Source organism: Bos mutus, chromosome 5 (assembly GCF_027580195.1).
Source record: "Bos mutus isolate GX-2022 chromosome 5, NWIPB_WYAK_1.1, whole genome shotgun sequence".
NCBI lineage: Eukaryota > Metazoa > Chordata > Mammalia > Artiodactyla > Bovidae > Bos > Bos mutus.
In genome coordinates this window covers 14,630,854-14,655,114 of record NC_091621.1, presented here as the reverse complement: position 1 = coordinate 14,655,114, position 24,261 = coordinate 14,630,854, and the positions used below count along the sequence as shown (strand labels likewise).

At 42.2% G+C, this 24,261-nt stretch overlaps 1 protein-coding gene and 1 pseudogene across 1 annotated transcript; both read right to left on the bottom strand.

Annotated features, from left to right (window-relative positions):
- Positions 1-11,500: 11,500 nt before the first annotated feature.
- On the bottom strand, positions 11,501-12,436 carry LOC102285410 (olfactory receptor 6C4). Its single transcript, XM_005910106.2, has one exon. The coding sequence runs from the start codon at positions 12,434-12,436 to the stop codon at positions 11,501-11,503; it is 936 nt and encodes a 311-aa protein (XP_005910168.2).
- Positions 12,437-20,418: 7,982 nt separating this feature from the next.
- Positions 20,419-23,257, bottom strand: LOC102285140 (olfactory receptor 2AP1-like; annotated as a pseudogene).
- Between the last annotated feature and the right edge of the window lie 1,004 nt (positions 23,258-24,261).

Sequence of the window (24,261 nt, the reverse complement as noted above, 5' to 3'; positions counted from 1 at the left end):
TCTCTACCAGCATTCAACAAATACCTCTCATATTCTTGCAACTCAAATTCTTCCATTTTGAGGGATAGTTTAGATAATGATGCAAATATTGTATTCATGTGTGTCTCTTGTTGGTTCTGTTAACTTACTCCCTTGGGAGAAATTTCTGGGAGTGGGATAAGAGTGTGGACATCCATGCACTATATAATTTTGGATTTCTTTTAACTGGACACAAGTGGCAATCCCAACCTCCCCTCCTTCCCTGAGTAAAGCTGGAATTCTCCTTCATCCTGTCTGTCCTCACTAAGGCCTCTCCCTCCAGATTCACACTTCTTTGCCATGCTATGAACATCTCTTTGGCCTTCCTTGGTGGCTCAGCTTGGTAAAGAATCCACTTGCAATGTGAGAGACCTGGGTTTGATCCCTGGGTTGGGAAGATCTCCTGGAGAAGGGGATGGTACCCATTCCAGTATTCTGGCCTGGAGAATTCCATGGACTGTATAGTCCATGGGGTCACGAGGAGTTGGACACAACTGCCGGACATGAACATCTCTTTACTCCCAGTCCCCTAGTGACATTTTCTCCTGAGATATCATCTGGGAGAAGTGTCTCCTGCATCCTTCACTCTCCCCACTTTTCCCTCAGCTCCTGTCACCCCTGTATCCACTCTGCCTTTGTTGGTTTCCCACTTCAGCTTCTCTTATCTCCATATACGCTGTCAGAGTTGGGACATTCATCAGAGACATACAGGCCCTGAGGCCACAGTTATCTTTTTCAAAGTCTCCCACAGAGGAACAGAGAGGACGAAGTGTCCTTCTGGGTCATAGAGAGAGGCTGAGGTTCTTTTTAAGATAAAATTTATTTTAAATTGTGGCCTAAAATCACACAACATGAAAGTTTTCACCCTAACAACTTTTTTGTATACATTCTTTGGTAGTATTAAATACATTTACCTTGCTGTGCAACATGTCTCCAGAACTTTTTATTTTGTAAACCTAAAACTCTATGCCATAGCATTGACATATATACAGTATCATGTGTAAAATAGATAACTAGCAGGAAGCTGCTATATGACACAGGAGCCCAGTCTGGCACTCTGTGACTACTTAGAGAGATGGAATGGAGTGGAGAGGGAGGCTCAACAGGGAGGGGTTATATATATATGCATAATAATGTATAGTATATGCATAATTATGACTTATTCATGCTGATGTATGGCAGAGACCACCACAATATTGTAAAGCAATTATCCTCTAATAAAAAATATGAAAAGAAATTAAAAAAATCTATACCTGTGAAGCAACAATATCTCATTTCCCTATTCCCATCACTCTTTTTAAGGCAGATATCCACCCCATCCCCTGCCTCCATCACCCCTTCAATAAGTCTTCATGAGACAGAAAGACAGATAAATTGGTCAGTTAGTTGGTATATGGTTGGATCAAGGCTGTATATTGTCACCCTGCTTATTTAACTTATATGCAGAATACATCATGAGAAACGCTGGGCTGGAAGAAGCACAAGCTGGAATCAAGATTGCCGGGAGAAATATCAATAACCTCAGATATGCAGATGACACCACCCTTATGGCAGAAAGTGAAGAGGAACTAAAAAGCCTCTTGATGAAAGTCAAAGAGGAGAGTGAAAAGGTTGGCTTAAAGCTCAACATTCAGAAAACTAAGATCATGGCATCCAGTCCCATCACTTCATGGGAAATAGATGGGGAAACAGTGGAAACAGTGGCTGACTTTATGTTTTTGGGCTCCAAAATCACTGCAGATGGTGATTGCAGCCATGAAAGTAAAAGACGCTTACTCCTTGGAAGGAAAGTTATGACCAACCTAAATAGTATATTGAAAAGCAGAGACATTACTTTGCCAACAAAGGTCCATCTAGTCAAGGCTATGGTTTTTCCAGTGGTCATGTATGGATGTGAGAGTTGGACTGTAAAGAAAGCTGAGCACTGAAGAATTGATGCTTTTGAACTGTGGTGTTGGAGAAGACTCTTGAGAGTCCCTTGGACTGCAAGGAGATCCAACCAGTCCATCCTAAAGGAGATCAGTCCTGGGTGTTCATTGGAAGGACTGATGCTAAAGCTGAAACTCCAATACTCTGGCCACCTCATGCGAAGAGTTGACTCATAGGAAAAGACCCTGATGCTGGGAGGGATTGGGGGCAGGAGGAAAAGGGGATGACAGAAGATGAGATGGCTGGATGGCATCACTGACACGATGTGCATGAGTTTGAGTGAATTCCGGGAGTTGGTGATGGACAGGGAGGCCTGGCGTGCTGCAATTCATGGGGTCGCAAAGAGTCAGACATGACTGAGCGACTGAACTGAACTGAACTAACTGAACTGGATCAACAGGTAAGTGTGAATAACTGGCTAGATGGCCAGATGATGAGCGATGAATATGTGGCTGGCTGGCTGCACTGCTGGTCACCTCAGAGAGTCCTGAATACAGGAAGTGAGGCTTTTGAAGGGTACACTGGAATAGGCAGCAGTTCTGAGGGGTAGATTTGTCATCTTGGAGGCTGGGCTTCTGAATTCTACTGGGGGATTTGGGAAATGGGGAAAATAGGGGAGGAAAGCAGTCTTATTTTTTTTTTTTAATATTTATTTTTATTTGGCTGCGCTGGGTCTTAGTTGCAGTATGCGGGATCTAGTTCCCTGACCAGGGATAGAACCTGGGTGCCCTGCATTGGGAGCACAAAGTCTTAGTCACTGGACCACCAGAGAAGTCCTGAGGGAAGTCTTTATTGGCAGGGAAATCTTGGGAAGCATAGTCAAACAGTTTTTCTTTTTCTTTCAAGTTTTTTCTTTTTCCCTGAAGTATTAATGGGAACTCTGCATGGGGTAGTGTTTGTGCATTTGTGTGTGCAGGTTGTTTCTTCTGGGGAGCATATGGAGGACAAAGGAGGATGCATCCAGGTCCATCTGTGGGCTATGAGATGAGGACCATCAATAAGAACTTGAGAAGAATGTCCTAAGTTCTCATCAGACACTGACCACAGATAGTGCGGAGGCTATGAATGCACTGACCTGCACTCACTAGCCACTGCCTCAACCCCACCACTTAACCACACACAACCCATCCTATTAGGCACACTACAAGCATGCGTATCACAGGATTGCACAATTATCACATGGTATGACCCATCCCATAGCACAACTACTCACAGTACACGCTCAAAGGTTTGCATATTCTGAATATATACACTTGCCTGCTGTATTATTTGCAGCTTTATCTGATAGAAATTGTCCAGGGTTTCCTGTTTCCTTCTCATCCCTTCTCTCAGTCTGGCCAGGCTGGTGACCTCTAAAACATATTTTTGCAAATGAGTAGTAGAGAGCTGGGAAACCTCCCCTGGCCTCTTTTCTCCCTGACCAGGTATAGGTATTGGCTTCCAGCCCAGAGAGACAGCTCGTAAGGCCCTGAGCAAGTCCTGATCTATCCCCTGTTCCTCCTTTTCTGTCCCTGGGCAGGGTCTAATCTTATTAGGGAAAGGTCCAAGGCTGCCCAGCACTCTGTGGGCCACTTACTGGGAGAGGTGGAAATGGCCACCAGGCTAGAGTGGGGCTGATGGGCACAGGCTTGGGTTCTGTTGTTCTCTTTCTCCTCTGTGAGACTTGACCTCTGTGGCTCCACAGTTATTCTACTGCTGATGCTGTACCTCTACCCCTGGGGATCTGGGAGGCCCTGACTCTTGGGGGCTCCTTGAGTAACTCTGAACCGATATAGTATCATGGGCTGGTGATTCTAAGTCTCCAATGATTGCTGCATCCTTTTTCCTCTCCTTAGTCTCTTTTTTTTTTTTTTTGGGCCAAGCTATGTCCTCATTTTCCTCATACCTTGTTCCTCTCCTGGCTAACTTTGTTTCCTCACACATTGTAGGATTTTCTTGGTCGCAAATGACATGAGACTTGAGGGTCTCCCTCCATCATGTCTAGAATCTCATGATGGGCAATTCATTCCTCTGTGTGAAATCTTGGCTCCTGTTAAATGTAGATCCTTCTGGAAAACTCTAGAAGTTAATAACAGTGAAATATGGTTGAATCAGATTGATTTTCATGCCTGGTTTTCTTTTTAGATGGAAAGTGTTCCAGTGAACCCATTACCCATCAGTTCATGGCAAAGAGTCAGGGTTTGCATCAATGTTCAGGCGGCCCCTCATGTTACTGCAGATGTTCTTAGTGGGGTTTTTACCCAAAGAATTAAGCTTTATGAATGTTTAACATGTCTGGGAAAATTGGTGAAATTTGGGAATAGAACATAGGTGTTACCTGGAATAGCTTGGGCCTTTCCCTCAACTCTTGATGCCCTCTAGTTGATGCTTGTCTTCACTTTAAAAGAAATTTTATTTATTTATTTGGCTGCCCAAGGTCTTAGTTGTGGCATGAAGAGTTTTTAGTTGTGGCTGGGGAACTCTTAGTTGAGGCATGTGGTATCTAGTTCCTTGACTGGGGATCGACCCAGGGCTCCCTGCATTGGCAGCATGGAGTCTTAAATCACTGGAACCCCCCCCCCCCCCCTTTTGTCTCCTCTTTTTATCTACCATTCTCTCCAATTGTCTCTGTTACTCCACTGATCCTTTCTTATTGAGATCACCAACAACCCTCATGTTACCAAATCCAATGGATAATTTTCAGTCTTTATCTTATTGAGTCTCTCAGCAATATTTGACATACTTGACCTAGTTTCCTTCTTGCTGCTGCTGCTGCAGCTAAGTCGCTTCAGTCGTGTCCGACTCTGTGCGACCCCATGGACTGCAGCCTACCAGGCTTCTCTGTCCATGGGATTCTCCAGGCATGAACACTGGAGTGGGTTGCCATTTCCTTCTCCAATGCATGAAAGTGGAAAGTGAAAATGAAGTTGCTCAGTCATATCTGACTCTTAGCAACCCCATGGACTGCAGCCTACCAGGCTCCTCCATCCATGGGATTTTCCGGGCAACAGTACTGGAGTGGGGTGCCATTGCCTTCTTCCCCCCTTTCCTTCTTAAAACTTTCCTTTTTAAATTCTGTGATTTCTACACTTAAACCTTTGACCATGGCTTCTATTATATATATAGGTGAATGCTGCTGCTGCTGCTAAGTCGCTTCAGTCGTGTCCAACTCTGTGCGACCCCATAGACTGCAGCCCACCAGGCTCCCCCGTCCCTGGGATTCTCCAGGCAAGAACACTGGAGTGGGTTGCCATTTCCTTCTCCAATGCACGAAAGGGAAAAGTGAAAGTGAAGTCGCTCAGTCGTGTCCGACTCTTCATGACCCCATGGTCTGCAGCCTACCAGGCTCCTCCATCCATGGGATTTTCCAGGCAAGAGTACTGGAGTGGGGTGCCATTGCCTTCTCCAATATAGGTGAATATCTCTCCTTAAATGTCTTTTCGGCATCTCAAACTTACCATGTCCCAAGCAGAACTCTTGTTCCTCTTCCAAGCTTCCCTGTCAATAGTAAGGGACCTGTTACCACTCAGTTGCCCACATAAAAAATCTGACTGTCTATTTTAATACATTTATTTTATAACACTGCATATTCAAATTCTCAGCAAAGCCTGTTAATCCTGCCTCCAAAATTTAATCCCAAGCAACCACCTCTTACCATCTTTGCTGCTAAATTTGCAGTCTAGCTGATTGTCCCTCTCCCTCACCAGAGTCATTCTTGTTCCATCTCTTGTCTCCACCCAGCCAATGTGATTTTCTCCAAGTATAAGTCAGATGGTATCATTTTCTTTCTTTAAATCTTCTAATAGGTCAATAGCTTCTCATTTTAGATAAACTATAGACTCCTTCACTTGATTTATAGGACCCTAATAATTTAGTCCCTGTGTTTATGCATGTCTTTTTATTCTTTTTTTTTTTTTTGCCAAGCTATGTTGCTTGAAGAATCTTAGTTCCCCCATCAGGGATTGAACCTGGGCACTCCAGCAGTGAAAGTGATGAGTCCTAATCATTAGATCACCAGGGAATTCCCAGCATGTCTTTTTATTCTGATGTTTTGACATGTGGGTAGACCACTCCTCTCAGGGTCAGTTAATTCCTAAGGATAAGAAATTACTTACTTGGAAGCATACCTTTCATATGCAAACCAAGCAATCTAGAGTCCATACCCACAGCCATCAGCATTATTGAGCTCTGATATCTGGCTTGGTACCAGACAACTAGAGACAGCCCCTAAACTCAGAGCCAATAGAAATTATTAAAACTAGCTAATACTAAACTTGTCTACGTTGCCTATTCTGCCTACATGGCCTTACCCATTCCTTCCCATGAAAAGCACAATAAAGGCTTCTGCTCACGTTATCCCCTAGTTCCCTCTGCCTGTTGATTGACCCTAGTACTACTTCATGTGGCTCTGCATGGTCTGGCATGCTCCACCATCTTGGGGACTGTGAATAACAATCTATCTTTTCAATAGCAATTAATTCCTGGTCTATTGCCCTCACTTGTTTTTTGGCCCAGCATGTGATCTATCCTGAAGACTGTTTCACGTGCATTTGAAAAAAAGTGTGTATTCTGCTGCTTTTGGATGAAATATTCCATATATATCTATTACATCATATAATCTATCATGTCACTTGAGGCTAGTGTCAGAGCAGTAGTGCACCTCACTTATGGGTGGATCTGGGTCCTGGAATCTCTGACTATAGGGCCCTGGGGGTCCTAGAGCTGGTGTTTGCCCACTGATAGGCTGGTCTCTTTCCTGAAAAAGTTGGCTGTGGGGCCTGGGATGTGCCAAAGCTTGTGTTGACTCCACTGGTGGGTGTGATTGGGTACTGGGGCTTCTGGCTGAGGGTCCAAGGTGTCTCAGAGTTGCTCTTGTCATGTTGGTGGTTGGGGCCAGGGCCCAAGGTGTCTGGGGACAGGCACCAGCCTGCTGGTGGGTGGACTGTGTCCTGCCACAGCAGGTTGCAGGCTTGTGCTGGTCCTAGAGCTGGTGTCTATCCCCTGATGGGTAGGTACAGCAAGGGCCTAGGGGGTCTTAGGCTGGTGTTGTCTCACTGGTAGGTGGAGCTGGGTCTGGGTGGTCCTGGAGTTGATGTATCAGTCTGCTGGACAATGGGGTTGGGACTTTGGGTCTTGGAGCTGGTGCCTGACCATGGGTGGGTGAGGTTGGTTGTGGGGCTAGAGCTAGCTGGCTGGTGGGTTGGGCCAGGGAACAGGTGGTCCAAGGGATATTGCCTTTTTACTAGTTGGACACTGCAGTCTCTGGCTGCAGGCCTTGGGGGTTCTAATGGGAGTGCCTGCATGCTGGTGTGTGGTGCCAGGTCCTGGATTCTCTCAAGTACAGGGCCATGTCCCAGGGCAGTTGTGGCTTCAGGGGATCTTATACAGCCTTCCTGCTGCTGATTGGGCAAGGCCCTGGTGCTGATAAGCTAGAGGGAGGATTGCCAAATGGTGCTGGGCAGCATCAGTATTCATGTCATAGAATAGGCTCCCAAATATGGCTGCTTACAGTGTCTCTATCCCTAAGGTGAGCTCCAGCTGCCTCCTGACTCTCTTGGATAATTTCCAAGGTGAGTAGGTGAATCTAACCCAAGCTCCTTTCAAATCACTGATTCTTCTTTGATTGCCTGAGCATGTGAAATTTTGTGTGTGCCCTTTAAGAGCAGAATCTCTATTCCCCACAACCCTTATATCTTTACTTGCAGAAGATATTTTCTACTAGATTCTGGTCTTTTTCATTAATAATTACACTGTAAATAGTTGCAATTTTGGTGTGTCCATGAGAGAAGGTGAGCTCACAGTCTTCCTACTGTACCATCTTAGCTAAGCACTCTCACATTTTGGTCTTAATTTTAGAAAGATATTTTCACTAGGCATATAGTTGTGAGTTAATAGTTTCTCATCCCTGTATTTTAAAGCCAGCATCCCACTGTCTTCTGTCTGGCATAATTTCATTTGAAAAGTCTCAGATTCTCATCTTTTAGTAGTTTTCACATATTCTCATTTTTGTTTTAGCAGTTTGACTTTGATGTATCTAAGTGTGTGTGTGTGTGTGTGTGTGAGAGAGAGAGAGAGAGAGAGAGAGAGAGAGAGAGAAGGAGAGGGAGGGGGACGGGGAGAGGGAGAGAGAGAGAAACTGATTGACGTATCCTGACATTTTGCTGTGAGTTCTCCAGTTTTCTTGGGTTTGTTGTTTGTTTCTTTACAACTGGAAGGTTATCTGACATTATTCCCAGGTGGTTCAGTGGTAAAGAATCTGTCTGCCAATGCAGGAGACACAGGAGACTTGGGTTTGATCCCTGGGTGAGGAAGATCACTTGGAGGAGGAAATGGCAACTCACTTCAGTATTCCCTGATGGCTCAGCTGGTAAAGAATCTGCTGGCAATGTGGGATATCTGGGTTCCATTCCTGGGTTGGGAAGATCCCCTGGAGAAGGGAACGGCTACCCACTCTGGTATTCTGGCCTGGAGAATTCCACAGATTGCATAGTCCATGGAGTTGCAAAGAGTTGGATACGACTGAGCAACTTTCACTTCACTTCATTTCAGTATTCATGCCTGAAAAATCCCATGGACAGAGGAGCCTGGTGGGCTACAGTCCACAGGGATCTCAAAGAGTCAGACGTGCCTGAGTGACGGAGCACATGACCTCAAATATTTATTTCCCTCATTCTGTTCTGTTATTCTGGACTCCTATTGCATATATTTTTGAATGTTTGATATTGTCTCATAGCTTTAAAATAATCTGCTTTTTTTTCTCACACAGTTTCCTCTTTGCACTCAATTTGAATAATTCCTGTTGACCATTCTTCAGTTTTACTGATTTTTCCTAAATTCTGTTCACTAGCTAATGAGCTCATTACAGAAATTCTTTATTTCTGTTATTGTCTTTTCTAGTTCTAACATTCTATTATACTCTCAAAAAACTTTCTGTCTGGTCCTGCATGTTTGTTAAAAGTATTAGATATTTTAACATTGGCATCATAATTATTTTATGATAATTATGTTATTGTTAGTCTGTGTATGATAATTCCAAGATGTGTGTCACTTCTAGGTCTGGCTCAAAGTTTTATGTTGTCATTAATGGGTTGTTTTTTCTTGCTTTTTTGTGTGTTTTGTAATTTCTGAATGCATGTTTATTATTAAGTACAGACAAATAGTAGAAGTTGAGGTAAACAGTATTTGTACACATAAATGGGCATTATTTTGGTGTGTAAGGCTAATAATTGATAGATCAGATCTACTGAGTTAGAAATTGCTCGAATTTAGTTTTAATTGGTGTTATCAATAATTTCAGTACACCACAGTTTTCAAAATCTTTCAGTTGTGGGCTGCTATTACCTTGCATATAGTGTGGTGGCTCATTGTTAAATTTGCACTGGTGTTAATCTGGAAAAATCTCCTGGTGGAGGGTAAGACAGTGGCAGATGTGATGTTGCAGGCATTAGAAAAATACAGTGGAAAAAAATGCCTACAAAGACAGTAGAGTTGACTGTTGCTAAGTTGTATTGATGCTCTGAAGAGGGTAATAAGAACTAAGGGCTATTAACGAGCAGTTAATGCAAAGTGTGACAGCTAGAGGGCTCACCTATGTGTTGGTTAGTTAGAGGCTTTATCTCCTGTAGTGAGAGAACAGACATAGTTGAGTGGCTTGTTGATCTACTTGTTAGCAGCAGAGAGTTTCAGAGACATTTGAATGCTTAGTTCTGGCAGGTCCTTTATGAAGCTCAGGACCCTGATGGAGGAAACACAGATACTGAAAATGTGGAAAAGGCATAACTGGATAGATGCTTCTAAGGATTTTAACTTTTCAGCTTGCTATGAGCACTTTGGATTTGCAAAGGTGGCCACTATTCCCTACCAAGGGCTAGCTGGAAGATGTTTAGGAGGCCTCCTATTTACAAGACATCAGATGTTCCCCTTAAGAGCCATCCCTGACTCCTCTCCTAGATGTCAGACTGATAACTAGGATTAAACCCTGAATAATCCAGCTGAGGAAATGCTGGACTTGGTAAAAGAGGAAAGAACCTATACACTAAGGAATGAAAAGAATTGGCTTGCTTGTACTGGCAGAAGTCAGAGAAGTGTTCCTGGGACTAGGATTTGATCAGGGTCCCAGAATGTAAGACTGTCTTGACTGAGCAAGAATTTATTGACTTGGGAACACATTTTCAGGATGTAGGATTTAACATCCTCCCAGAGACCCCACTTCAACACTGGGATAGCTCTCAGTGCCTGAAAAAGTGATGTCCAACACTCAGTGATGTGGAAATATCTGAGTTGTCTGGAAGATGGTGAAGGAAGGAGTAAAAAGCCCAAGGGAGGTGGGAATAATGGAAAAGATACAGGACATATGAACTTAAGGCCTATTAGTTGGTTTGTTCCATTGGAAGGCCCACAGCACATATCATTCACAAGGTCATGGGAAATGTACTGCTGAGAGGACCAACAGCATCACTAAAAAGTTCACTGACAGCTCTCCTTTACCAGGGATGATGGTGAGACAGATCTTCATGGAGCTAGGCTTGTTAATATTCATGGGAATGATGGGGCTTGAAGAGGTAGAGGACAGTTAACTATTAGAAGCAATGACCACATAATTGGCAAGGTCAGAGAGGCAGCCAAAGGACTCCAAATGCAGGAAGTTGTAGAGAGTTAATAGACTTTAGCATCCCAAGGCCTCCCTAAGAAGCATCTGTAACATGCCCTACCTCCTCAGGTTCATCTAGAAATGTATCCTGTAAAAGTCAGGTGGATTCATGTTGATATATGGCAAAACCAATACAATATTGTAAAGTTAAAAAGTAAAATAAAAAAAGAGAAAAGAAGAAGAAGAAAAAAAGTCAGGTGGAGTTTGCCAGACTCCAGCTACAACAGATTCAGGTCATTGCCAACATAACCTAAGATATCTCTTCACCAAAATTTACCTTTAAATGGAGTCCAAATGATTCCTTGGTAATGGTTTTCATTCTGATCTCAGTGATCAGAAATGTCCTTATGAACAGATGTGAGATTCCATACAATACTTTACAGTAGGAATCACTTGCTGTAGGAGATGCCAGAAAGAGGCAGGCTTTTTTTGGAATTGTTTGAGGGAGAAGAAAATTGCTTAAAACCTGAGAATGTTTTATGAAATAGATTTTTTGTATGTGTGTGGCATCATGAATAATCTCTTCTGGGAAGTATCTAGGAATTTCTGACACAATATATTTATAACTTTTTGATAGTGATTGATAAGACTAAGAGCCCTTCATGTAAGGTAGATATAGTCATTCACCTGATCACTAGATTTGTGACAAGTAAAGCAATTTTTAATCAGACACTTCTGTTTTATATGTACTCTTAAGATATTATTTTCCTTCTTTATTAAAAGATATCTATAGGAAATAAATTATCTGAACTGGCCTTCTTTGAATACCTTTCTCTTGCTGACAGATGTAGAACTAAATTTTGATATGTGTTTTCAGTCAGTTTATCTGAGAAACAGTTTTAACAAAAGGAGTTATCATAAGGTCAAATTATCAGTTGGCATAACTTTATGAATCATTCAAAATTTCCCTTGATTTTGAGGCCACTAAAATGAATAAAGATGTGCTATTTTTCTGACCACATTACTGAAGGCTTCTTTTACTTGTTTATTCCTTAGAGTGTAAATGAATGGGTTCAATAAAGGGGCAATTAATGTATTGAGTATGGCGACTCCCTTATTGAAGGCAACTCCATCTTTTGCTGAAGGTTTTATGTACATGAAGATGCAGCTGCCATAAGAGAGGGTGATGACAATCATGTGGGATGAGCATGTGGAAAAGGCTTTCTTCCTTTTCTGAGCAGAAGGGATCCTTAGAATGGTCTGGATGATGTTTGTGTAGGAGAGAATCACCAGCATCAGAGTGAGCACCAACGTCACAACTGCTGAGATGAAGTCAACCAGCTCCAGGAGTCTTGTGTCTGAGCAAGATATTTCTATGAGGGGTCCATAGTCACAAAAATAATGATTCAGGGCATTGGAGGCACAGAAGTCCAGTTGACTGGTCATGATGATTGGGGATAGGATGATGAGAAATCCAGCCAGCCAAGAGCAGAGGACTAGCTGGATGCAGACTCTGCTGTTCATGATGGTCGTGTAATGTAGGGGTTTGCATATGGCCACATAGCGGTCATAGGACATGGCAGCCAGAAGGTAAAACTCTGTGGCTCCAAAGAATATCACAAAGAAATACTGAGTGAGGCAACCAGCAAAGCTGATGCTCTTGTTCCCAGTTGAGATACTGAATAGTAGCCTAGGAGTGAAAGTGGATATAAAGAAAATTTCTAAGAAGGAGAAGTTCCAGAGGAAGAAATACATGGGCGTGTGGAGGTGGGAGTCCAGTAGTGTGAGGGTGATGATTGTCAGGTTTCCTAAGATACTGATTATGTAGGTAAGGAGGAGAAGTATGAAGATGATACTTTGAAGCTCTGGGATGTCTGTTAGTCCCAGCAGAATGAATTCTGTCAAAGTTCGGTTTTTCATTGCTAATGATTCTGCCTGTGAAACTGAGAAGAGAAATGAGGTATGAAAAGGGCAGCAAAGCTCAGGAATATTGAGGGGAGAATGTGGGTTCCCCTTGAAATTTATTCATGGAAAATTCCTCTAAGTTAACAAAATGTCTGTTGGTCTCAACTGGCCCTTCACAAAATATGTTTACCCAGGTTCCCATGTAGGCAGCTTTCTTTTTGAAGCCTTTTTATTGAGGCAATGAAATAGTCATCTGGCACTCCATAATGCATCTTCTGCATATAAAAATTTACCCGTTTATCCACTCTTTGCTTTTTCCCCTATCTATGAAACCCTTCTCTAAGATCTTGTAGGAATGTTTCATCTTTCTTTAGTGTTAATGTTTTGATCATTTGCTTCATTGCTGTCTTCTTCAATATATCGGACACCTCCATATCCATTTGCTTTGCAGGAGTGAACAGCTATTTTTATATTCTGGCTTTTGTGCCTGGTGGCAGGTTTGGAGAAAGCTCTGAAATATTGAATCCTTTTTTGTATGAGACTTTTTCTCCTGGTTTTAACTGATAGAAGAGATTACAGTTAGCCAATAGTTCTAGGAAAGCTTTCTTTAAATATTCTTTAAATACTGTTTAAATATTCAGGGAGTAATGTTTACTGGGCCAGGAGCCTTTCTTACATTCTTTTAGTTTTCAGGACATAGATGTTACTGCTAAAGAAAAGTATGAAAGAGTCAGCCTGATCCCTTACAGACTGATATGGATTCCTCCCAGAAAAATACCTGCTAGGGTCAAGAATCACTTTAGGCATTTATCTTTGTTCTGATCTTCCAGTATCACAGGAACTAAGGGTCTTCAAGGGTGCTTATCTATAGCAAGTTCATAATGGAAGTCCCTGTTGCCCTTGGCCCACTGTGATCACTGGACTCTAATGTCAAGGCAGTGTCACCCTCTGAATGGGAGGCTCAGGCTTCTGTTCACTTTTTGCTCTTTGGAGAATTTTTCTACATTATAATTGAGAAATTTACATTTGTATTTCACAGAAATATAATCACAAGTCTGAGTATATAATTGTTTGGAGAAGTTCATTTCATTATTGTAATGTAGAAAAATTGTAAAAGATAAAAATTCCACTTATTCAATAGGTGAATTAATACATAAATTGTGACCTTTTGTATTTGGAATAAAATGGGAAAATTATTTGTACTGACTTTCGTAGTTTACAATATATTGCTAGGGAAGTAAACACAATCACAAGTATAGATTGTGATTTTTACCTGTGTAAGAAACTGGGAATTTATACATATATTTCCAAATGTCTGGAAGAATTTTAAATGGTCAGTGATAGTTATTTTTGGAGTGCCACTGATCACAAAATGAAAGTCTTCCTCTTTTCCTTTATCCCCATATTCATAATCTAAAAATAAAAATATGAACCTGAATGAGATTTTTAACAGTAAAAAACAGTAGTAGAAATTACATTCAGTTGGATTTCATAATCTGTCACCATAAAATGATAATATTGATGAACTGAGGACATACTCACTTTTTGACACTCAGAAAAGATGTTGAGGAATTTTACCTCTGGATGCTGTTAGGAAGAGTCAAAATTGAGAAGTCAGATGTGGATAAGAAAGTAAGATAAAATGTAACACATATTCCACTTTTCTAATACTACTCCATGCCCTGATTGCTCACAAAGCATACAGGTTTCTTGGGCAGGAGTTTGAAAAGAAATAGTTTCTAGCTCCCTTTGCCTTTAATCAATCACTTGTTCCTGCCTTTTCTATAAGTTGATCCCATTTAGGATTGGTTCTACAATTTCTGAAGTTGCTACCTTATTTAAACTATTTGAAGAATAGAGGAACATTTTACTTCTCACAGTCTCTTTTTTCCCCTCCATTTGATCTGGACTTCTTTACAATTTTTTATCAGTTTGAATGATACATATTTTATTGAGTTTACTCAGCAGAGACATTGGGGAATAAATTTTTCCCTGGGGGCCCAGGTCAAGAAAACTTTAATTAGCCTTAATAAATAATGTTGGGAATTAACTTTTGACAGGTAACTAGAAAGATGCTCCAAAGAGACCCATGAGGAGGCTGTTACATGGGCATCAGTTACAGGATAAAAGTCTTGTGGGAACTGAAGCAATAATGGAGATCATAATAATAAAAATGCAACATTAGTTTATCAAGCATTTTACCTGAGCTGGGCAGAGTTTTATTAATTTCCATTCTTTATCACTTTATGCTCACTACATTTGAGGCATTTGTTATTTTTAGGCTCTTGGCCCACCTATTTAGTAGGTGTGTGACCTTCAGAAGGTTCTCTAGCCTCTCTGTGCCTCAGTTGCTTCATCTGTTAAATGGGGATAAGAATAGTAATTGGAACAAATTCTGTCATAAGCACTAAATGTGTTGATAGATGTGGAGTGCTTAGAAGAGTGCTTGGAATACAGTAAATGGAAGACAAGTTATCATTCTTATTACTGTTATTATTTTACCCATTTTGCAGATGAGGGAATGAAGAACATAGAAGTTGTGTAGTTTTCCCAACATCGCATAATAGGAACTCTGAATTATTGGCGTCTGAGGGCTGGTTTGCCTAATTCTACAGCATGCCATGTGCCTCTTCAGGAGCATGAGGAATGCAGAAGCGGTTGGCTTCCTACTGTCAGCGGCATCACTGTTTCACCATGGGGGTGGGGAGTTTAGCATTTATTTCAGAGCAAATTCTTTCTTTCCTGTGTTGGGCCACTGTTCCCTGATTCCTGCTTTCTGATGAAAGGCAGGATGTTATATATGCTTCTATCTTCTCCTCCATGGACTTGAATTACCTTCCCTGATATTCCTTCCCCATTTTCTTTCTTCAAACTTTTTTTTTATGTGGACAGTTTAAAAAGTCTTTATTGAACTTGATACAGTATTGCTTCTGTCTTATGTTTCGGCTTTTTGGCCATGAGGCATGTAGGATCGTAGTTCTCCACTAGGGATGAAATCTACATCCCCTATGTTGGAAGGCAAAGTCTCAACCATTGGACCATGAGGGAAGTCTCTCTCACCCATTTTCTTTTCGATTCTGCATCTCAGAAGCCTAGGTGGCTTCTATTCATATACTTGGAGTCCATAGATCATTTACATGGAAAAGTCAATAGCAGACTGATCTTCAAGGATCACAGAATCGTTGAAAGAGAGGTCCATGGTGTCGTTACACTTGACTCTGGTCAAGAGATCAAATGGTACTGGAGTTTCCTCTTGAGTTTGGTGAGAAGAATGGTTTCTATTTTCAGGGTTGGTCTAAGGTAAATCTATGAGATCATGAAGTTTGTCTTTTGTTCTCTGTGGTGAATGAGTGCTTACTCTTTAGCTGTAGGCAGAGTGACTTAAAAGATGAAAGCTGTAAATACGGATTTGAGACTGATAATATGTAGCTGACCAAGAGTCTTCCAACCCATAGACCCCCAGTAGGAAAGACAAAACAAGCTAATGGAAATGGCAGAAGGACAAAGGTGTGTAAACCAAGGCAGGAGAGGTACCGGAAATGGATTTTTCAAAGAAGCAAAGGACGAGAAGATAAGCAAGAAGCCAAGATGGTGTAAACATGTGAAAGAAAAGATAAATATGGTCAGTCAGAAGCTGACACAGTGAGATTATTTTGTATTCAATATGTGGGATCATTTCTTCCAAGCCCACATTCCCCTAAGAGAATCTTTCTTGGGTTTATCCTAGAATGGGTAACTCCTTGACCACTGATGATTGGAACTTGATAGCAGAAGGGCCAAGCTGTCATAATTAGAATCTCTTTCCTGGGTGCTTATACCATATTTGAGTTTGCTAACTGTATGCAGTCAGGTTGGAAGAAGATTTAGATTTTATGGGGCAGGCATAAAGGGCTATGTCACAGTGGATAAAGAATCAAAGATGCTGGACCATAGTGAGAAAAGGTGGGATAGAGCCACAGTGAGAGAGGGAGGGAGAAAGAGAGTGGGGGGAGGGGGAGGGAAGGAGAAGGATGAGAAAAGGAGGAGGAAAGAGAAAGGGCTGAAGTGCCAAAGAATTGATGCTTTTGAACTGTGGTGTTGGAGAAGACTCTTGAGAGTCCCTTGGACTTCAAGGAGATCAAAGCAGTCAATCCTAAAGGAAATCAGTCCTGAATATTCATTGGAAGGACTAATGCTGAAGCTGAAGCTCCAATACTTTGGCCACCTGATGCGAAGAACTGACTTATTGGAAAAGACCCTGATGCTGGGAAAGATTGAAGGCAGGAGGAGAAGAGGACCACAGAGGATGAGATGATTGGATGGCATCACTGACTCAATGGATGTGAATTTGAGCAAGCTCTGGGAGTTGGTGAAGGACAGGGAAGCTGGGCATGCTGCAGGCCACAGGTCACGAAGAGTTGAACATGACTGAATGACTGAATTGAACCAAAGAGAAAGGAAGAGAGAAATTCAGTAATCTTGAAACTGATGTTTCCAAGTAGATTTTAAGGTAGTCAAAGGATAGGTTTTCATAAATTATTCTACCAGGAGATTTCTGTCTAAATACAAAATTTTAAAATACTGGGACATAAACTTCACACTTGAGCCCCAACACATTAGCTTCATAAATACAACCCATTTCATGTTTATATATTGAAAATATTTATTTTTATAAACAGACAAAATATAGAAGATAATAGTGAATTCCCATAGCTGATTATTTATGTCCTACAATTTGAAGATTTTGATATCATTTTAATCAAACCAAGGCCATTTCAACAGGGTACAAGCAGAAAACCATGGAGGGTTTTAGAAACACTAAAATCTATAGATATCTGTGCTCAGTGGACTTGTTCCAAGCATCCAATCTGTTTGGCCAGATCACGTCGAGATATTCACCTTTTAAATAAAAGTTTCAAAAACATTTTTTTGCATCTTTACAAATGTATTTTATGCCTCAAATGAAGCGCTGAAAAAATTTACACTTAGGCACTTTCCTGGCAGTCCAATGGTTAGGACTCTGAGCTTCCATTGCGGGAGGTGTGTGTTCAATCCCTGGTCAAGGAACTAAGATCCCACATGCTACTTAGTGCTGACAAAAAGTTATAAAAAAATTACACTTAGAAGGAAATTTCCAAGGGGAAATAATTTTGGAGAACTCATGCTTTGACTACCTTGAAATGTATTTGTAAACAGGAGTTTCAAGATTAGAATTTCTCTGTCTCCCGCTTCCCTCCTATTATTCCTACTCCCTCTCATTCTTTCCCATTTCCCTCCTACTCCTTAAAAACAATATTTATTTCTTTATTTATTTTGGCTCCACTGGGTGGCATGTGGGATCAACATGCCCAGGGATCAAACCCAGGCCTCTTGCATTAGGAGTGCTCCCTGAATTGGGAGTGCGGAGTCTTAGCCACTGAACTACCAGGGAAGTTCCCCTCCTTGCCTATCTTTTATTTATCCTTTTCTCTCTCCCTTCCTCTGCTCCCCCATGCCTAGAATGAGGTGTGTTGTCCAGGATGAAAACAAAGATGATCTCTCCTACACTGAAAGTGAATGAAAAGTTAGAGCAGCTCTGAGCTCCACGCTCACCTTCAGAGACAGCCTTGGTACCTGTTATTAGGAAGAGAGGAAAAGAAAACTTCAAGTTATTATTTTTCCCTTTTGAGTTTTGAGACAAGAGTAGATGTATGGTCAATCGTCACTTTTTTTAAAAAGGATTTTATACTGATCTTTTAATTTTTATAGAGAGTCCTTACGACTTCTCCTGAGGATTGTTTCTAAGCAGAGTTCCCTGGGTGCTTCCCTTCAGTGTTCAACATTTTCTAAAACAAAACAAAACAAAACAAAATGAGACAAAACAAAACCACACAAAACCCCGCTAGAGGGAGTTATTTGCCTAAATTATTCCCGTGACGGAGCTTCCATTGTTTGAGAATTGAAATCCTTTCAGGTTTTGTAACTTGTGTGGTGTGTAACATTTGGTAGAAAATCCCTCTGGAAAGAGCCATTTAACCAGATTATCTCTAGAATATTGATTCTGTGCCTTGAACATCTGGTTTCTTCTACATGAACATGTTATAAAATGTGTCCTGAGTCCTCAGCCCCTCTCCCCATCATTCCACAGACCTGGTGGGGGTCTCACACTGGAATAACCTTCACTTTGTAAAACTTGGGAGTGCAGGTGAAATGGATTTAGAGGTATCAATGCAGCGTGTTAGCCTTTAAGGTGCAGCTGCCAAGGTGGGAGCATACTGCATTTGTTTGCTTTGGACCTGGCTCATTAGTTGTCTGTCTTTATTGGGCTTGGCGAATGGAATTAAGACTGAGTCAGAGATTTCCCTGGTGGTCCAGTGGTGGAGAATCCACCTGCCAATGCAGGGGACAGGGCTTCAATCCCTGGTACAGTAAGAATCCAGGCAACTAAACCCGTGCACCATAACTACTGAGCCCACACACCCAGAGCCCACAAGCTGCAACTATTGAAACCTGCACACCCTAGAGCTCGTGCTCTGCAACAAGAGAGGCCACTGCGTGCACCCCAACCAGAGCAATTCAGTGGGCAGTGACAGAGACCCAGTGTAGTCAAAAATATAAAAAAAATGGATTCAGCCTGGGAAGTGGGCAAATCAGCACACCCTCCTTTTGCCTGACCATTGCCTGCAGCTTCGGAGAAATACATACCCAGATGGGGAAGCTCTGGGTCTCTCTCCCGTAGGCCATCACCTTCATCAGAGAACTTTATTTTGAGTGAGAAAGTCCCTGGAAAACAATGTCTCAGAAGTGCCCTTGATGAGAGTATGGGGGAGTTGAGAGTATGGGGGAGTTGAGAGTATGGGGGAGTTGAGAAATGTCCTGAGCTTTCTGGGAAATTAAAAAACCTCATTTTACACAGAGAATGTACTCAAGTTAGGCTCCATGGGATAAGACCTTCAAAATCTACCAACCTCCCTGTCTGAGTCTTATTTCAGGGGACAGATTACCTGTGATGAGGACACTGAAGGCCCCAGAAGAAAAATAAATAACTCTGTCTCAATATGCATCCTGTAGACAATCTATTTCTCGGTAACTATGGTCTGTGACCATAGGTGAGAAGAGAACCAGGTCCTCCTTCCTGACCTGATCATCCCAACTACAGTTCATATGGGTAATGACTCTCTGTCCCTCACTTCTTAATGGTAGATCCTGAACCAGGACACTGCGTGTGTTTACCATATATGCTTACTTTTTCTTGATGAATTTTTGTTGACTAATAAAGCACTTTAATACTTAGTGGCTGAAAGCAGCCACATTTATTTTATTCATCATTCTGTGGGTTGGCCATTTGGGCTGGGCTCATCTGGATGGTTCTCTATTGGCCTTTGATGGGCTCATTCATGTGTCTTTGACCACTGTCAGCTGGGCAGCTCTGTTTCATGGTGGCAGGGAGCATGTGTGTATGTGTGTGTCTGTGTGTGTGAGTTTATCTGCAAGGGTGATTGGGGCAAATTTTGCCTAGGTTAGTTCAGGCTTGTTCATATAGTGGTAGGTTTTAAGGACTTCTTGTTTCTGAAAGTTTCCTGGTGGCTCAGATGGTAAAGAATCTGCCTGCACTGAGGGAGACCTGGGTTCAATCTCTGGGTCAGGAAGATCCCCTGGAGAGGGGAATGGCTTACCCACCCCAGTTTGTTGCCTGCAGAATTCCACGGACACTCTGGTGGGCTACAATCCATGGGCTCGCAGAGTTGGACATGACTGAGCAACTAACAGTGCAAACATAAAGTGTCACTTGTATGAAGCAAGCCACATGGCCAAACCCAATGTCAGTGTGGGAGGGCACAACCAATGTAGGTGGCTACAGAGAAGCAAAGAGTATATACTACTCACTTGCAGTCTTGACAGCTGGTCATCTTTGACACATGAACTATGTGTTGAAATACAGAGATAGAGTGAATCTGAGAGTGGTTGTGGAGGAAGAAGCAATGGGAGTGAGTGAGCCTCGACTCCTTACACACCCTGGAAGGTGCCTTGTAGGGTTGCTACTTATTTTGGAGCCCAGTCATTTTTCTGACCAAGTCTTTTACCACTTGCTTCACTTGCTGGTTCCTGAGAGTATAGATGAAGGGGTTCTGAAGAGGGGCAATAACTGTATTGATTAGAGACACTCCTTTGTTGAGATCAACCCCTTTGCCTGGAGAAGGCTTTACAGTAGCACATGGTGACCACAATGATGTGGGAGGAACAGGTGGAGAAAGCCTTTTTCCTCTCCTGGACAGAGGGGATCCGGATAATTGTCCGGATAATCTGGACATAGGACATGGAGATCAGCACCAGTGTGCTAAGCAGTGCCACCAAGGCCGGGGTAAAATCCACCATCTGCAGCACCTTTGGCCCACTGCAGACCACCTCCATTAGAAGTGTATAGTCACAGAAGAAGTGGTTGATGTGGGTATCACAGAATGGAAGCTGACTGGTGAAGACGAGAGGAATGATGATGAGGGAGAATCCAGCCAACCAGCAGGTGAGGATGAGCCGCGTGTAGACTCTGCTGCTCATGAGGACGGGGTAGCAGAGCGGCCGGCAGATGGCGATGTACCGGTCATAGGCCATGGCTGTGAGGAGGAACTCCGTGGCCCCCAGGAAGATGTGGAAAAAGTCCTGGGCGATTCAGCCAGCAAAGCTAATGGTCTTAGTTCCCGTGGCAATGTTGAGCAGCATCTTGGGCACGACGACAGTCTGGAACCAAATTTCCAAGCAGGACAGATTCCGGAGGAAGAAATACATAGGGGTCTGCAGGCGGGTGTCCAGCAAGGTCAGGCTGATGATGGCCAGGTTTCCAGACACGGTCATGAGGTAGGCAAGCAGCAGGAGCAGGAAAACTGCCACCTGAAGCCTTTGGTGTCTGCAGGCCTTGGAGGAAGAACTCAGTCACCAAGGTCTGATTGGCCATTGTAGATTTCATGTCCTTGCCAGAAACATGCAAGCCCGGGCAGATAGAGACATCAGACATTAGCAATCCAGGGCCGATAGAGACATCAGACATTAGCAATCTTGGGCAGATAGAAGCATCAGATAGGCCTCCCAATGGATTGAGGGAAGTAGAGTAGAAGCTTCTAGAGGCCCTTCCCTAGCCAAAAATGTCACCTTCTTTAGAATCCTGAAAGAATTATTGGATGTCAGTGATTGTCCTCTCTCACTCCCATCTTCCCTCCCTCTTTTCTTTCATTTCTTCCTTTTATTTCATCTGAGAAAGTCTATACAGAATCCTCTGCTAAGAACAGAAGAACTAAAATGGGTTTAATCCCACTGACCACAGCTTCCTCTGTCCATCACCTCATCTGGCTACAAAACAACTTGCAGAGTGATGCTGCATCACTTGCTATTTTCACACCTCTTGCTAGTTCTTCTTCTGGCTGACTCTATAGGTAGGGGGACCATACAGGTGAGGGCATTCTGGGAAACACAGTCCTCAATTTAATGAAGATGATATAATAGTGAAACTGTGTACAAGCCTCTGTGTCCTTGTCTTCTGAAGTAAAATGCTGACTCAAGAGTTAATGATTGGGAAATGTGAAGATGTAGAAACAAAGAGTAGCTATTAGTCTGGGGAACTGGTAACAATTTAGACAATAATTCTGCCACATAGCTGAGTTTCCAAACTCACAGTTCCTTGAAAGGTATAGATAAAGGCCTGACACACTTTCCTGTTATTTTTACAGAAAGCAGACTCCATCCAGGTGAAAACTGCTGACAAGCATAGACCCTAGACTGGTTGAAATTAGAAGGTTGATGATATGTAGAACTGCAGCTTGATGCTGGCCAATCCCAGAACTGTCCATGAGCTGATCACACCCTACTCCTCACTACCTTCTCCAGGGTGAGTCACACAGTCTTGAGGGCACTAGCCTACTGGCAAAGCAATAAAAGCTACTCTTTTTCTACTTCATCCAAAACTCTGTCTCCATATTTCCATTTGGCATCAGTGAACAGAGGCTAAATTTGGTGAAATAGTTAATCATAGCATGTCCATGCAAGAAACTCATTAAGTATTCTTTGTAAAGTAGGAATAGTAACAGGATATTTGTGATGATGATATGACATAATGCTTGTAAAGATTTTAACAGTGATTGCCACATGGTGAATATTCAAAAAGCAATTATTATTATATTTATATATTAAATAGATAAGCAAATAAGCAAAACAAGAATTCTTTGCTGTTCTCCCAGGCCTCTTTAGAATTGCACACACCTATTCATCCTTTAAATCTAGCTTAAGATTTATTTTTTTAAACAAGTTTTATTTATTTTTGTCCACACTGTGCTGAATGTGTATGTGGGATTCTAGTTCCTGGATCAAGGATGGAACTCATGTCCACCACCGTGGAACCTCAGAGTTCTAACCACTGGACCACTGGGGAAGTCCCCTTAAGACCTCTTATTTGAAGCCTTCCCTGTAAGCCCTAGGCTGAATTCACTGCTTCCTCCCGTTTCCCATAATTTATGGTCTTTGCCTGGTATGGTGCTTACCAGATGGCATGTGGTGAAGAATCCTCCAGCCACTGCAGGAAACACAGGAGATGTGGGTTTGATCCCTGGGTCAGAAAGATCCCCTGGAGGAGGAAATGGCAACCCATTCCAGTATTCTTGCCTGGAAAATCCCATGGACAGGGGAGCCTGGCAGGCTGAAGTCCATGGGGTTGCAAAGAGTTGAACATGACTTAGTGACTGAGCACTTGCCTGGTATATTTCCATAGGGTCTGTTTTAAAGGATAGAGCCTGTCTTCCTTGCAAGACCACAAACACCTGAGCTCAGGGACCTTTTTGTTCATCTGTGTATCTCATCACTTACCTTCCCTCTTTACTCAGTATAGATATGCATCGTCTCAGGTCTGTATTGGCCAAAAAAACCTCCTACTTCCTCACCTATGTAGCATGCAGTTTTGTAATATGAGGCCATTTTCATTTATATTCAGTCTTTATTAAAAATTGCTTGACATTGCATCTGGACATTAAAGATGGGGAATGTCTTCTTTGTTTTTCATCAGACCACTTTCTTCTCTCACCCAGGTTTATTGAGGTACAATTGACAAACAAAATTGTAAGGTATTTAGACAGATTGCCTGATAGCTCAGTTGGTAAAGAATCTGCCTGCAACACAAGAGACCCTGATTCTATTCCTGGGTTGGGACGATCCCCTGGAGAAGGGATAGGCTACCCACTCCAGTATTCTTGGGCGTCCCTTGTGGCTCAGCCAGTAAAGAATCTGCCTGTAATATGGGAGACCTGGGTTTGATCCCTGGGTTGGCAAGATCCCTGGAGAAGGGAATGGATACCCACTCCAGTATTTTGCCTGTAGAATTCCATGGACTGTATAGTCCATAGGGTTGCAAATAGTCAGACATGACTGAACAATTTTCAGTTTCACTCTAAAGTGTCCAAGGTGATGATTTGATACATGTATGTTTTGTGAAAGGATTCCCCCTATCCAATTTATTAGCACACCCTCTATTTCACATATTAACACTTTTTTCCCCTTTGTGAGGACGTGTAAGTTCTATTCTTTTAAAATTTTGATTATATACTACAGTATTATCAACTATAGTCACCATGTTATACATTAAATACTCAGACCATATTCATCTTACAATTAAATCTCTTAACTTATTCCTAACTCTTCTACCTTCCACCAGCAATCAGCAATCTGTTTCGGTGAGTTGGACTTTTTATTTAGGTTCCTCAGAAGTATTTGTATAAGTATTCCATATAGTATTTGTCTTTGTCTGGCTTATTTCACTTAGCATAATATCCTCCAAATTAATCTATGTTACTGCAAATGGCAGAATATCCTTCTTTTCTGAAAATTTAATATGCATAAAATAAAGT

Bases quoted from the DNA above. Each gene is read 5' to 3' on its own strand.
- LOC102285410 (XM_005910106.2), bottom strand. From the start codon at position 12,436: ATGAAAAACCGAACTTTGACAGAATTCATTCTGCTGGGACTAACAGAC.